Source organism: Miniopterus schreibersii, assembly GCF_964146895.1.
Source record: "Miniopterus schreibersii genome assembly, chromosome: 6".
Classification (NCBI taxonomy): Eukaryota; Metazoa; Chordata; class Mammalia; order Chiroptera; family Miniopteridae; genus Miniopterus; species Miniopterus schreibersii.
In genome coordinates, this window is record NC_138107.1 from 30,259,180 (window position 1) to 30,275,582 (window position 16,403).

Genomic DNA, 16,403 nt, shown 5'->3' on the forward strand with positions numbered 1-16,403 from the left:
TAAGTTTGACTATTCATGAAATGAAAATAGTTTCCTAAGGGTAAGAAGGAAGCATTTAATCTAGAGCCAAGATTGTGTCAGTCTTGTAAGTAATGACACAACTCCCTGTAATTACATTGTAATTAATACTTAGTATATTTGGTTTTCAATATTTGTTTTCTTATATGCATTAGGAATTCACCAACCTTAAGTTGGCCTAATTAGCCAACTTTCCTTGGTTGCATAATATTTGGCAGGTGTTTTCATAGCAACAAACAAAACTGATCACTTTTTTCATTCCTTTGCTCAAAAACTTTTATTAGAGTTCATCGATTTCCTTATATGATTTTTTTTTTTTACTCAGACATTACTAGGCACATGCCGTGATGAATAAGACACAGATTCTACCATTGTCCTTAGAGCCTTGTGAGAGAAACTGATCGTTACATGAATAATCATTTCAATGAACTTGTGATCAGTACTTTAAAGGGCAAGCATAAGGCGCTATGAGACTGTGAAACAGGCACCCATCTCTTCATGTGGAAAGTCAGGGAAGGTCAGGCTGCTGCTTAAGGTCGGTTTGGCTGTGATGTAGAGAATGGTGGGGTCTGTGTCTAGTGTCAACCAGGAAGCTCTTACAGATGAGCAAGTGAGAAGCGGTAGTGGGAGCATTAGGAATAGAAATAGATGGATCCAAATATACTTTGGAGATGCATTGAAAGGACTGAAACACTGGATGTGAAAAAGAAATTTGAGACAGGGAGGTGTGGAGGGTGAGCTAGATTTCTGGCATGAGCACCAAGAGGATGCTGTGTGGATTTATTGAGCTGAGGAATGCTGGAAGAAGATCTCATTCGGAGAGAGCTTGACAGGCTAAATTTCGAATGCCCATGAGAGAGAGGAGTGGGTATGGTCAAGCAGGCAGTTGGATATGTGAACCTTCAGCTCAGAAAATAAACTGGGGTTATAAACCTTAGAATTATCGGCCTAGAGAATTCAAAGCCCACTATCAAGAGAATGTGGACTGAGAAGAAAATGAGCCTAAATCTCCCACATTTACAGGTTGAATAGGGAAGGAGGAAGATCAGGAGAGATTACAAAAGAGCTTTCGGAGAGGTCACAGCTTAGCAATAACTGCTGAAGATTTTATAAAACCAGCCGTATCATCATTTTGAGTGTCATTGTGAATAGAAATTCTTGCATAATAGTAACTATCTATAAGAATCAGGAAATTTGACTTTTGCATTAACAACACCAGGGATTTCCTGGGCCTTTTTTATGATCTGAACAAGTGATTATTTTCTGTATCACTTGACAATGAGAAAGTATTAAATAATGTCTATGATACTAAAAATTAAATGTTATGAATAGACATGTTGAATCCTTTGGCATAACCATGTGTTTTCTTAGCAATACTTATAGAGCTATTCTCAATCAAAAATGTAATTGTATTTATACAGTTTAAAGATAGAAAGAGGCATATTTTTCTGCCTGCAAACATTAGTTTGGTGAAACGTGGTTGTGATCACGTGGGAGTCTTCACTGGGATAGAACATTGGGCCTCACACTTGGTTTAGAGTCACCTTTTTTTTTTAACTGTAAAGATAAACCAGTCAGAGAAGGACAATTCATCATTATTAATATATTACATAGTCTAACCTTGAAAGAACTCAAATCACTTAAAATGTTTTATTTAAACAGTAAAGTGGGCATTAATTTTCACAACATTCTTTGTGAGGCAGGTGTACATGAAAGTCTATTAACACGTGTCCTTTTTCCCTCATAGGGTTCCCTGGGGATTCAAGGCCCCCAAGGTCCACCTGGAAAGGAGGGTCAGAGGGTAAGTAAACTTGGAACAACTAGCAGGCATTACTAACTCAGGGGTTACTGATTTCTGAACACTAATAGAAATAAAACCAAAATATAGCAAGCAGAGAGACATGAGGGGAGTATCAACTACCTGAAGGCTGAAATCTGAGATCTGAGCTGAAATTTGAGATTTTTACAGAGAAAGTTTGGAAAATTCTATATATTTCCAGGATTGGCAGCACAAATGTAGAGATATAGTTTGTATAGAATGACTTGACTATAATTTGATCGAGAGCATATTTGCTCATATTTTGGGTTTTGAGTTAAGCTGATTTTTGCACAGTTATGTTGATGAGTGTCTTTGTGGAATTCCAGCCTGCTTGTGAATTCTGTAAAGATTGTGGATATTAACTACCTTCTTTAGCCAAATTAAATTACTGACATTAGTGACTCTTTGTAACCCTCCTATCTTTACTATTTTCTGCCTTTGAGATAAACTGTGTAGGAAGGGGGAAAACTGTATTTGCAGTTGAGAGCATAGCAGTCACCTTCTTTCTTTAGTCCAGGTAGTCCCATCATCCCCAGTCGAAGAAAACCCTACGGTGATGATCAGTCAGCTTCACTTGAACACTTTTAGCAATGGGGCACCCCATTCTTGTGGCTTATGCTATTATTACTATTTTCAGATGATTTTTCAGTCTCAAAATATTTTATCTATGCTTTCTCATATGATTATTATTAACTTCTGTGACCTTACAGGTGAGGATTCTGTGATTCAGAGTGTTTAGGTGGCTTGCTTAAAATCAAAGAGCTAATAAAAAGTAGAACCAGTTCTTTAATTTGGGGCTTCTGACTCTTCCTGCTCTCTTTTACTGTCCCTGTATATTAACCCCAAATCAGTCTTTTAGTAATTTTTCTTTATTATTCCCAGTTCTGTCCTCTGGAAAATAAGTCTGTTGCCTCAAATATATCAGAGTCCTTCAAATATTTGAGGACCAGTGGTGTATTTTACCAAGGTTTTCCTCCTATCAGGTTAAGAAATTCCAATTCTCTTAACTCTTTCTTTTATCATGTGAATTCCTTATCCACTAACGTTCTGATAGTCTCTCCTAGAAAACACTCATGGACCTTCTGGGGGTGTCAGAAATGGGACTGAACATGTGTGGTCCTATTTAGAACATAGTAAAATGTGGCAAGTTTGCCCTGTGCCATATGCAGTATACTTCCATTGCAGCCTAAGATAGAGCCAAAGCTTCTGTGTATGGTATTGTACTTTCTTTTTTTTTAACTAGCTCCTTCCACTAAAGCAGCTCCATATTTAATTATTGTCTTTTATGTTACAATTAATTTTTGATTTGGAAAAAAATAGACTGAATGATATCCATGTCTATTTAATTTAAATAATTCTATGTCCAGTTTTTATCCCCAATGGCTAGTTTGGTTAACACAAAAGGGGTTAATAAGTTTTGATGGCTAAGAAAACAAAAATTTTGTGAATAGTGGCTAACATTTATGGGCTACCCGTAATGTGTTAAATGCTTCATAATTATTGTCATTTATTCCTCACAACAACCCTATGAGGTAGTTCTACTATAATCTCTATGGAAAAACTGAAATTTTTAAGCAATTTGGACAGGGTACATTGCTAGTAGATGGAACTATGTTTTTTTAAAAATTATTTATAAAGGAGTCATATTTGGGTTCTACTCTCAGCACATATGTCTACAATTTCCCCTTTAGCTCTCCAGCCCCTCTTCATTTAAGGGTTCATTAATCTACCTGAATCAGAGTTTTAAATAGTGTCAGTGAAAAAAATTAAAAATTACTTTCTTAGATCTGTGCTTCGAGGCTGTCTTAAGCATTTAACCCATTGGGGGCAGAGAACTAGATGAAATGACCTTATGAATTTAATTTCTAAGTTCCTTATTCTGTCTTCTCACAGGGATAGCCAAGATGTTTATTACTGAGGCCATGTTTCTGAATTAATTGCTGTCTTCAGCATCCAGAGGACATTTTCCTTTTAGTAACTACCCCTTCCTGGAAACTGAGTGATAACGTATACTTTCTAGGTCTTATTTAAGATATATAAGGAACTCATGCAACTCAATAGCATAGAAATCAATAACTCAATTTAAAAATGGGCAAAGGACCTGAATAGACATTTCTCAAAGGAAGACATACAAATGGCTAACAGGTATATGAAAAGTTGCTTAACATTGCTGTTCAACAGGGAAATGCAAATCACAACCACAGTGAGATGTCATACCTGTTAGAATGGCTATTATCAGAAAGACAAACTATAACAATTTCTATAAATAGTGTAGGGATATGTATACTTCCATGTTCCTCCCAGCATCATTCACAGTAGCCATGATAGGGAAGCAACCTAAATGTCCGTCAACAGATGAATGGATAAAGAAAGAAAGAAATATACATATATATGTATATATTTCCATACACACAATGGAATATTATTCAGCCCTTAAAAAGAAGGAAATCCTGCCATTTGTGACAACATGGATGAGCCTGGAAGACATTATTCTAAGTGAAATAAGCCAGATACAGAAAGACAAATATTGCATATTTTCACTTATATGTGGAATCTAAAAATGCCTAATTAAGAGAAACAAAGAGTAGAAGGTGTTGGGGGAAGGAGATATGGAGAGATGTTGGTAAAAGGGTATAAAGTTTTAGTTATACAAGATAAATAAGTTATGAAGATCTAATGTCTAGCATACATAGGTTAACAATACTGTATTATATACTTGAAATTTGCCAGAAGGGTGGATCTTAAGAGTTATCACCACACCCAAAGAAGGTAACTGTGAAATGATGGATGGGTTAAATTAGCTTGATTGTGGTGACTGTTTCACAATGTGCAAGTATATATCAGATCATCAAGATGTACACCTTAAATATGTAAATTTTTGATTTGTCAAGTATTACTCAATAAAGTAGAAGATAATAATAAACAGATATTCAGTTAAAACTAAAAAAAAAAAGTATACTCCCTAGGTGGTTGAGATGGCAGAGATTCTGTGTGTGCATGCACATGCCTCTGTGTGTGTGTGTGTGTGTGCGCGCGCGAGTGAAGAACATTTAAGGGTACAGTAGTATTGAACTTTTGACTTGTACTGACATGTGTTCAATTCAATGCTCCCCCTCTTTTGTCTTAATGAAAACTCCTGCCAAAGCCAGACTTTCACCTATCCTGTTGGTGTACAGTTGCCCTTTTGAATCACAGAGGATGAATTGATCCATGTCATTGTTAAATTTCATCTTCTGGATTTTAGTTCATAATACCATCCTATTGGTTGAACTTTTTGGTGCCTTTTTCCCCAGTGAAATAGCTCCCAGCTTTACATACCTTACATTTTTATAAGCCTCCCTCTACATAGTCATTCAAATCATTAATGAATCCTGAATAGAATAGGACCTGACAACCAACCCTATGTAACACCAGCAAAGGCTGCCATTCTGTCTACTATTGATATTCGAATAGGGCTTTTTAAAAATAATAATATTCAAATTCAAATTGTACCCTAGCAAAGCTTACATTTCAGAAGGTGGGTTAAAGAATAAACTAAACTTACATATTCTTCATGATAATTGTGGAGGAATGTATTCAAATTACAAAGTTCAAGCACTGTTTCATGCAGACTTATTCCATTTATAAATATGTAGAGTTCAGATCATTTTATATTACTTTTATTTTATTTTCTATCAAGAGTGACATAGTGTTGAAAACTAAAGAATAGAATTTTAAAGATGCCGTTAGACATGGTTTATCATAATTACTGGTCTTTTACAATTGTATTTATCAAGGAAATGTAGCCAGAGGAGCTTTATTGACATCATCCACATTTACAAATGGTTATTTTCAAATATACTCAGTGATTTATTCTGCTTTTTAAGCTACTTGAAAAGAAGCAAATTAATTTAAGAAACGAGCATTCTTATGAATTTATATTTAGGTCCATATAAATTTCTTCCCTGTGCAAGAGTTAGGTAGAACTCAGCTCATTTAGACATATAGATATATTTGTGTGTGTGCGTATATATACACACATATACATACATGCACACATACTTAAAGATGAGGCCAGTAATTTTTCCATTTTACTGAAGTTTGCAATAGGAAAAAACAGAAAAATCTATATTTAAAATTATTTTCATTGACCCATTGTCAAGAAACTCTCACATTTTGATTACAGTTATTTGACCAGGAAGGAATTGACTATTATTAAGTTTATTGTAATGAAATATAAACTAAGTCACAAGTCTTATGTACCTCACCTCTAGGCATAATATCTTTAAGGAAAGCAGAACATTTAATTTTAGACAAATTATTTACTTGTTAGTTTTCTTCAATGATTAAGTAGATAGTAGCTTCTACTCTAACAGTATCTCACAATTATGGTGAGTTTCAAACATGGGTATCACCTGTAAATGTAATTTTTAAATTACCAAATATTACGGAAACTTGTTAATATTACTACTAATATTTTATTAAGGCATATGAATTCTGATTAATAAGTTCTTTTTATTCTACTTAACCCTTTGTTTATAGTGTTCTGTAAGCACAATAAGAATATTATGTTTTTATAAGCAGCACACGATGATTCTGTTTGAAATTTTCATTAGTTGATTTTATTCTTTGTATTGTCTTTTAAACTGGACATTCTTAGATTATAAAGTGTTCATTTAATAAAATATAGTAGTCCTTGGCCAGGTGGCTCAGTTGGCTGGAACATCACCTCATACACCAAAAGGGTGTGGGTTTTATTACCAGTCAGTGCATATACAGAGGCTGTGGGCTCAATTCCCTGTTGAGGTGTGTGTGGGAGGTAACCGATCCGTGTTGCTCTCACATCGATCTCTCCCTCTCCCTCTCCCTCTCCCTCTCCCTCTCCCTCTCCCTCTCCCTCTCCCTCTCCCTCTCCCTCTCCCTCTCCCTCTCCCTCTCCCTCTCCCTCTCCCTCTCCCTCTCCCTCTCCCTCTCCCTCTCCCTCTCCCTCTCCCTCTCCCGTCTCTCTCTCTTCTTCCCCTTCTCCCTCTTTGCCTTCCTCTCTCTCTAAAATCAATAAAAATATCCTCAGGTTAGGATAAAAATATAAAATAAATAAAATATAGCTGTAGTAAGTTTCTTATACTTAAAAGCTGCTCTTAACTTCAGCAACATTTGGTGGTGGTGTTTGTCTAAGATTTGCAGGCTTTTTTTTTCTTCTCAACCTCCTGATTTTCTTCTTTGAATCTTTTATATGCCATTAAATTATTTTCACTTTATTATCTTTTTGAGGTCCTACAAGTAAAACATATGGCTGGCACATTTTTTTAGTGTCTCACCCTTTATAAATTAACATCCTTATCAGGATGTGTCCCTTCCTACCAGCCCAATTTTTAAAATTCATCTAATATTGAATATTGACCCTGAGCTCAGATGAGAATGTATTTGAGAGCAGTGAAGGAGAAGACCATGAGCCATCCCCTACCTGGAGGCCAAGAGGAGGTCAGCCCATGATGAAGAGAGAGGACCAGGACACTGCAGGGCCAAGTGAACAGAAGAGAGTTTCAACATGCAAGGAGGGTTTGATAGGATTTAAATTTGGGACTAAGTCAGGGAAGAGATGATAGATAAGAAAAAAGGTGGTTGGAGTTGGTGCCAGCTGAGAGAGGTTTTAGTTGGATAGTTGGGAGAGCACTGGAAACATAAATTGTGAGACAAAGTGTGTGAGAAGTAATGGGTGGGTTGTGAAGAAGGAGAGACAGCAGTGGGCAGTCTGGTGGAGGGACCAGGGCAGGAACCGGGTGGGAGCCCAGAAAAGTATCTTAGTGAAAAGTGGAGTATTTCAGACAGCTGAGCATGTTCGTTGAAGTTTACATTAGCATCTCAAAAGAACTGGCATTTGTAAATATTCCCTCTAAGATACAGATTCCTCATAGGATTTTCTAATGTTCCTAATAGAATCTCCAAAAATATAAAAAAATAATTATTGGATTTCTCCTTTATAGTTACATGAAGTACATGTCTTAATAATCTCAAGGTTGGTGTAAAACTACCATGGCCTTAAGAAATTGCTCTAGGTCTCTGACGAAAACATTTGGTGAATCAGCTCTAGTTACTTCCCCAAATAGAAATTTATTTGGTTGAACCAAAATGACACCTCACTCTTGCATTCCGTTGCTGGATCCTAAACAGAACTTTTATGTTTTAAATTCCTTCTACTGCACTCTCAGTTTAGCTTCTATGCCTGTGCATTTTTTCTCTCTCCAGGCATCCAGGCAACAACCATTCCCGTCAACTTTTTTTGCACCTCCAGGCAACTAACCCTCCTTCCAACATTTCTGTGCAGATTTTGCTTTCCTTTGAAGTGCTTGCTCCAAGCCAGCTTTGAAGCCGGTGTCTGGGGTCAGGATTCCCTGCATTCTATACAGAACAGAGAACCTGAACATAGCCCTCACCCTTATCAGGATGTGTCCCTTAACACCAGCCCAGGCTTGATGGTGGAACTGGGTCATATTTTCTGGACAAGGTGGGAATCTGCAGGTCAATCCTGCAAAAGTAGGGGAGGTCTGCTGGCTTCCTAGGGTACAAGCAACATGGGGTATAACATGGAGGTTGCCCCCTAGGCTCTAGGGCCAGACAGACTGAATTTAAGTCCCAGCTTTACCACTCATTAGTTATGTGACCTTAGGGAAGTTTCTCTGCCTCTCTGTGTCTCAGTTTCCTCATTTAGAAAGCGGAGATTCTAATAATCACCCCTCTCCCCGAGTTGTTAGGAGGAGCATGCTATGTGGGAGTTAGCTATTGTCATGATTCTCATCCCCAGACTGATGATCTGAAGCTGTTTGCAGAAGGAAAGGAAGTATATAACTGCAGAGTGTTAGGGCTTGATTAAAGAAAATGTCTAATGGGCCAAGGAAAATCATTTAAGGTAAAATGACTGTTTCACTACCACTCCATTGAACCCATTTCATTTAATTCTTAACTGAATTCTTACTTTCTCTGTATGTCCATACCCATGTGCTAAGACCCCAGAAGCTTCTTGAGGCCCAGTGTTGATCTAGCTTTATAATAAAATTAAGTATCTAAAATTTTTTAATTTAAAGGAGCAGAGATGAGGATTGGTGTCCTCACTGTGGAGTAGCTGAGGCCTTAATGTTTGATTAGTGCATAAATTGTTCTGATCATGCATAAATTCACCAAGATTCACCAAGTGCTCATGGGAAAACACCATGTTCTTCTTTTGGCTTATTTGTTTCTGAACTGATTTGTGTCCTTTATCTAGGAAGACACAAGCAACATAAATAATGTTCTAATAACTCCTGAGTTATATCAATCTCATTAGTAAAAAGGACAACAAAACCACTGCTTCTGTGAAATCCACTCATACCATAGGACTCATCTAAGCAGAATTTTCCTTAAGCTGATATGCTTTTATGGGACTTGATACATTTTTCAAGTGAAATTTTACCCTGACAGCCTAACCGTATTCAGTGAAAGCTTCAGAGAACACAGCAAGCTGGCAGAGCAGGTCAGAGCTGCCTCCCATATAGTAAAAAACACTTCTTCTCTCTTTAGGATCGCTTACTCCACAGTGCCAACTTCACAGACATAAAATGACCTCAGAGTTTCAATGGAACAAGTTCAGGGCCTGGTAGAAGCGCTAACAATGGTCTGTAGTTGCAATTAAATTATTTCACAAGGGCCTGAACTTTGAGGAGGAGCCTTACGAAGAAAAGAATGAATAGTGATGAATTTTCAGCTCACAAAGTAATTTGGTTAGTTGCACATTAAGATTAGAGGGAAATAGAAGATTGTCTTCTTATCTTTATGTATTAAAACTGACACTGACCTGTAAAATGCGCAGTGAGCATATACAAAAATTCTGCTCACTCACTAAAGCTATGATGAGTGGTGTCCTTGTACCAAGAATTTGTATTGCTAGCAGGAAATTATTTTAAATAGTAATTCTATTCTGATCCTAGGTAGAACATAAATATAGGGGGGAGGGTGTAAGCATCTTTTTTGCTTGCATCCATATATAAATGTGTGAATATACACATTTTAAATAACATTTTAGAGGTTCTGCATTCTACAACCTAGTAGTTCATGTTTATTGCACATGTTTTAAACTTCCACTTTACTTCCTATGAAATTTCCTAAGGATGTCTCCTAAAGGAACCCTTGAGAGTTTACAAGAGATATCAACTTATATCCTATCTGACATTTCTGATGGGTAACTGGAAAATTGCGTACCCTGTTCAGGTCCTAAGAGCTATGCAGTTTTCCCCCAACACCTTACCAGCACTTACAAAACTAATGAGAATCAGAAGATAAAAATGGTCAAATCTACATTTATCCCTGCATTTCTCTTCACAGAGCTTCAAAGCCCACTTTGGGGAACCTTCAAAGTTGTTTTAGGGGCTAGCATTGCTGGTGTTGCCTTGCTATCTTTCTAGAAACTCTCCAGGTTCCCTAAGAGACTATCAAAATTAATACTTATGAAAAGGTGATATTATATAATCAAGAAAACTCCTATTCAGTTAAATTAGGCACGTGGGGAGAAAAAATGTACTGTAGTTTAAATTCTACCATATCTTAAATCATATGATGGGTTTTTCGTATTTATATTTTCTTTGTATGAAGTACCATTTCTACTAGGAATGTAAGGCATTCAAACCTCATAAGTATCTGTGTCATTATATATCATATGTAAATATACGGATTATGTACATTTGTAATCTGACTTTATTCAGTCCTTTTTTTATGTGCTTTGGGTGCTATATGTTGCATTCGTGTATAAATATAAAGTCATCTATAGGCTGCCATTATTTTATTCCCCATTTCAGTGATTAAGTGAGAAATAAGTATAGAATATGAGAACTGCATAATCGCCTTCTTCCTTTGTCATATGATACATTTCTCAGAGCAAAAACATATCATTTACAAATTAACTTCCTGCGCTAGTCCTAACTGATGAGGTCCCAAATAGCATGTGATGTATTATGAGCATGTGACTTCACCACCCACACTGGTTCCACATATTTAGGTGTGATTTAATACTTGTGAGATTTCTTAATAGCAATTTCAGGGTTCTTGTCAGTTAGATGCCCCTCAAGATATAGAATCAGAATTTCAGAAAACATTGAAAAAATTGCAAGGAATAACATTGGTCTGCTTTATCTGAAAATATGTCCTTAGCAATTTTCTCCTAGTGTCCTGCCACCCAGATACTCCTACTCATTTCAGCTTGGTGTCCCCAGAGCTGCATCAAATATAGCTTCTGAAGTAATGGAGTTAGGCGGGAAGAAGGGAAAGAAGCTAACATATGTTAATGCCAAACAAATGTCCACAAGGGAGTAGCTGTGGAACAAGGGCAAGAATCCTCCACTTTTGCCTCACACTCTGTGACTGGTGGGAACGATAAATGAAAGGAATAAGGCGTTGGGAGACAACTTCTAGCTCAGTCTAATTAGAATCGGGTGAGAAAGAGACACAGTGGGAGAAGCCACCCCATACTTTGTGAGAATAGGCCATCCCTTAGATCACATTAAATATCACAGCCAGTCAGTGACAGTGTGCCTGTGGGCCATCGTGGTAAACTTCACTCTAATTAGTGAGTCTCCGCAGTACTCTTGAAACAGAAGAGACAAAGGGCCCTGGGAAGCCTGTAACAATAAAAAAAAGATGGCAACCAATGTGTTTGTTTCAATAATACATATATAGACTGTTAAACCTCAAGGAGCTAGGGTTCTTATTTATTTAAATGAAGGGTCAAGTAACACTATTTGTGAACAGAATAGCTTTATATATCTGTTATTTGGATTAGTAAAAAGGAAATGTTTCATGCTTTTCAAATAGGGTGCTGACACTGAACGACTTATTTATGTGAATAGACCTAAGAGTTGGTCTCTGCTATGGAAGTAGAACCCCCATCTCTTGGGAAATCCTTCAGACTGGAGACACCCAGGCCCTGAGGCATGGAGAGACTGGGAGCCACTTCAGAGGGAAGGGCCTGAGGAAGGCCCATATCAGAGACATCAACTTTTTTACATTTAAGAGCTGAAAGGGAGCTGTAGTGTCACTCCAATCCACCAAATAAGGAAACTGAAGTCCAGATGCAGTCAGGGCTATTCAGGCCTTTCATTATTCTACCTAAGAAATAGTACCCACTGCCTGTTCTGTGGCCACATACCAAAATCTATATTTGCGTATTTTTAAAATGGAGAATATTGAGAATTTAACCAAAGCAACTTTATTTTCTAATTAAAGCCACACATTATAAGAAACAAATGAGCATAGGTCCCATTGGCCCCGTTGCAGTCTCCACATATTGTAAAGAGTGCACATTCTGTCCCCGCGGTCTGCTTATCCCACACCAACAGTCGGGAACCAGCATGGCCTGGTCGGTGGGGAGCAGGGTGGGAGTCGGAGCTGCTCTTTATCAGCTGTAGGCTTGGGTTAATTTGTGACTCAAGGCAACTCACTCAAGATTCTCATCTAAATTTATGTTTCATCCCAATTCAGCCCTCAGGTATATAATGGGATTAAGCCACAAGCTCTTTGTAAGCACCCTATGAAAGAGGGTGTTCTATGAAAGAGTCGTATAAGTATTACCTACGTTGCCACAGAAACACTTAAAGAGAATGGAAAAGGAGAACCACGCTTTCCGCTACAGTGGCGATAGGCTAATACTCCTGCATCTGTATTTTTATTCAGTACATCACACTGAGCATGTTGGTAGCTGTTTGCTGCACTTACCATTGGAAATGTCGAGTACTAAGTTATTTATCCATTTGGGACACAGTGAATATATAGATGAGTGGCTGCCAAAACCAATGATCTCATGTTATTAATCAATTTGGGAAATATTAACATATAAGTTTTCAGAAATGCAAAACATTTAGAACATGAAACATTTTTATGACCGAATGACTTTGAAAGCCAGCAAATTATGTGTCTAATAAATAGCATAAGAACTTTAACTTTGTAAAATTCCATAGTATTTTGAGTTACTTTAGGTGATAGCACAGAAGTCACAAAGCAAGTTTAATTTGATATCACTTTAGTTTTTTAAATATGTTATATTTCAATTCTCAGGGGAGAGTAGGGCTGTTGAAAATCAATGTAATTTATTTTGCAAAATAAATTTGAATGCCTGTTTTGTGTGAGGTACCATGGAAGTGGCTTCGGTTGGGTTTTCCTAAAAGCATAATCTAAGATGGAATTCTTGCGTGCATGATTTATAGAAGAAGCCTGAAAGAAAGTGAGGAAAGAAGGAAAAGGAACAATGCAGGCAAAAATGTGGTTTCAGAAGTCTAGTCTCAGCCTGATCCCACAAGGCAGTTGGGAACATCACAGATTTTATCCAACCTTGGGGTAAGGGGCTAGGCTTTGGTACCCAACAACACACTGGGTGGGGATAGGGGAAGTACCTTCTCAGGTCTCCAGCTCCTGTAGACTAAGGCAGGCCTCTGGGGAGGGGTGAGGCAGAAGTCATTAGCAGCCAACACCCATGGTAGCTGGGTACCAACCAAGCCTGGCAGCTGCACCAGAGGTAGAATAAAACACCACCCTTAATATTACCAAAACAGCATCCACAATGGCTTTTAAGTGGAAGTGAAGACATAGTGAAAACTTTGATAATATTAACATCACCGAAAGAGAGAGAGTGAGAGAGACAGTGGGGGGGGGTGTGTGTGGAGGGGCTGTTTGTGTGTGTTTTATATTGGAGCAGATGACAGAATTGTTCTTTTAGTCTAATCCGTAAGTAATAAAAGGCTAAACTCAGCTCACATTTATAAGCATAAAGTGAAATGACCAGATGGGACAGACATTAAGGAGAAAGAATTAGCAGAGATAAGGCCATGGACTTCTGTATCAAAAGTGATTACTGAGCCCTGGCTGGTGTGGCTCAATGGTTAGACTGTCCGCCCTGGCACTGAAGGGTCACCCTGGTCAATTCCCAGTCAAGGGCACATACCTAGGTTGCAGGTTCGATCCCTGGCCCCAGTTGGGGCATGTGCTGGAGGCAACCAGTTGATGTGTCTCTCTTACATGGATATCTCTCTCTCTCCCTCTCTCCCTCTCTGTGTCCCTTCCACTCTCTCTAAAAAATCAATGGAAAAAATATCCTCCAGTGAGGATTTTTAAAAAAGCGATTACTGACATATAAAATCTGAAAAGGCGATAGTGCCTTTAACCAAAGTAGAAAACACTGGAGGACAGATGAGTCAATTTCAAGCCTATAGCACTAGATCTGCTGAAAGGATCTGCAAATGGAAGTGTGCCAGCCCTTTAAAACTTGGGTTAAGATCATAAGGAAAAGGACAGTCTACTATTAGGAAGTCATCAATTTATGGTGATCATTGAAGCCACAGGAGTGGGTAGGATGGCCAACGAAGAGACTACAAAAAGAAAACAACTGAGGGCCGAACCTTGAAAGTAGTGGGGTTGGGAGGTAAATGAGAATGTGAAAAGTATGGAGAAACCGAAGTTTTGAAAGTGGGGAGGCGGCCAACTGCTTGGAGATGCTTCAGAGGCATCAGGGCGGATGGGTTCTGAGGCAAAGCCATCCATGATCTTGAATGAAACTGGTTTCTATGAGTCGCTGTTCTGTGCAGGGGTGGATATGACATTTTACTGGTTGGGTGTTGGGAGTTGTAGTAAGTATTGAGAAAGTCAGGGGACTGGGGACCATTCTTTTCAGAAGCTGGTGTATAGAGAGAGATGGCATAAGGTCACAGTTGGAGAGGTCAAGGAAAAGACGTTTTTGGTAATCGGGTACATTCGTAAACTGAAAGTGAGGCAAAGAAGACAATGACTAGGGAGAAACTGAAGCTGCAAGCAGCAGGAACAGTGATAATCCAGACGTGCCGGAGGAGGTTAGAAAGGCTCATGTGCACGTGTGGGTCAGCACCCCTCCCTTGAGGACACACGGAGGAGGAGAGCGGTGAGGGCACTCACTTGGGGGCGAAGTAGGAATCAAGGCACCACGCGTGCTCATCTCATACAGAAAGAGCTTTTCAGTGTAGTTACAACTGAATAAAACGTTTGCTGTTCATCAGAGGCATTGGTTTCAAGATTGTTCATAGTTTTCGGATGGCTACTGCTTTCCTTCATGAACAGCAAGCCCCAGTGAGTCAAGTAAAAGCGGAGGGAGTGACAGAGGTAGAGGGAGACACATCTGAAACTGGTGCAGAGGGCGGGGCATTTGGAGAAGAAAAGGTCTGTTGTCATTTCAGACTGTTCCTAGGTCCTTAAAGCAGCTGGGGAAAATGTAGGCACCTCTGTTTTAGCTCCTCTTTCTATTCCTCTTTATTTTTATTTTTTTGTAAATTACCAGTGGTATCTTTAGAACATTTCTGTTATCAGCTGTTTGTCTGAACTCATTTACTTTGTTTTATAAATCCATTTTGCTAGAATACAGTTCTAACTTCTTGGAAAATGTAGTTTTATTGGTATAATCTAAATAATGTCAGAGTAAAATATTGCCAAAATTAAATTGTTCTTATCTTTATTGCTTTTGGCAATTTTCACTTTTTATATCTCTGTACACGTTCTGTGAACTGTCATTTGTTTGTCCTCAAATGATATAAAATTTCTGAAGCATGCTAATTAAGTATAATTCCCAAGCTAGGAAATGTCAAGAGACTAGTTTACCAGATAAGTGGTCCTGTCTGTGTATTTTGTTAATAAATGCTTGTGGTTATAGTTATAAATTTCTGTCTGGTAGACTGCTAACTTACTTTTCACTGGGAGCTGATGGAAATGAATATGGTGTATTTCTTGGCATGGTTACCATAGAGATAAAACCTTTTAAAATAGGATGGCACAAAAATTACCAATTCAAAAGAAGCTATGCTTCTAATTTAATATTTAAAATGGTGCATTATTCCCTTTCTTTTATATTTTGTCAAAATTGCATGACTTGAGTGTGTCTAATATACTTTTATTAGATAATTTCAAATATAAGAAAAACCAAAGCAAAAATTAAATAGGTGAATTCCCCACAGCATTTAGTGCAATGAGGCTTTCGTTTCTAATCTTTTATTCTTGAGAGATCAACATTCCTAATTATCACCCTCATGCTCACCTCTATATTCCTTCTTTATATCTTGCTATTCAATTTCAAATCTAATTACATATAATGGCTTTTCTTAAAAACAAACAATTTATTGCCTTTCTTTTTCTGCCATATTATTTCCAACAGTTAGACACATTTTCTAGCAATAACACAGTTCCAAACATGAACAAATTTATGAAATTTTCTCAGATCTTATTACTGTTCATGTTCAGATTTTATAAGCCTTATAGATTTCCCTTGAAAAATCAAATTAGGACACTCTTGGATAATACTCTATGTCTTAGAATTGTTTTTACTTAATTTGATCCTGTTACAAAAATGTCAACAGTATCATTTTCTAGAGACATTGAAATGAGCTAAACCAACCCTAAGATAGGTGATTAATTAAGTGGGGAAGAGTCGACCAATGAAACAAGGCCATTGTGGATAATGTGCCTACAACATCCCTGGGAGAACTATGTGGTAGAGAAAGAGGAAAGGGGGGACACGGTCAAAGAAAATGACCCTGCTTCATCTGCATTTTCC

General features: G+C 37.8%; 1 protein-coding gene across 1 annotated transcript in view; it reads left to right on the forward strand.

The window, feature by feature from the left end:
- Positions 1 to 16,403, forward strand: part of COL19A1 (collagen type XIX alpha 1 chain) — a 284,762-nt gene that overhangs the window by 151,459 nt on the left and 116,900 nt on the right. Inside the window, exon 16 of the mRNA XM_081141246.1 lies at positions 1,766 to 1,819. Coding sequence (XP_080997372.1) covers positions 1,766 to 1,819 — 54 coding nt within the window. The remainder of the gene's footprint in view (positions 1 to 1,765; positions 1,820 to 16,403) is intronic.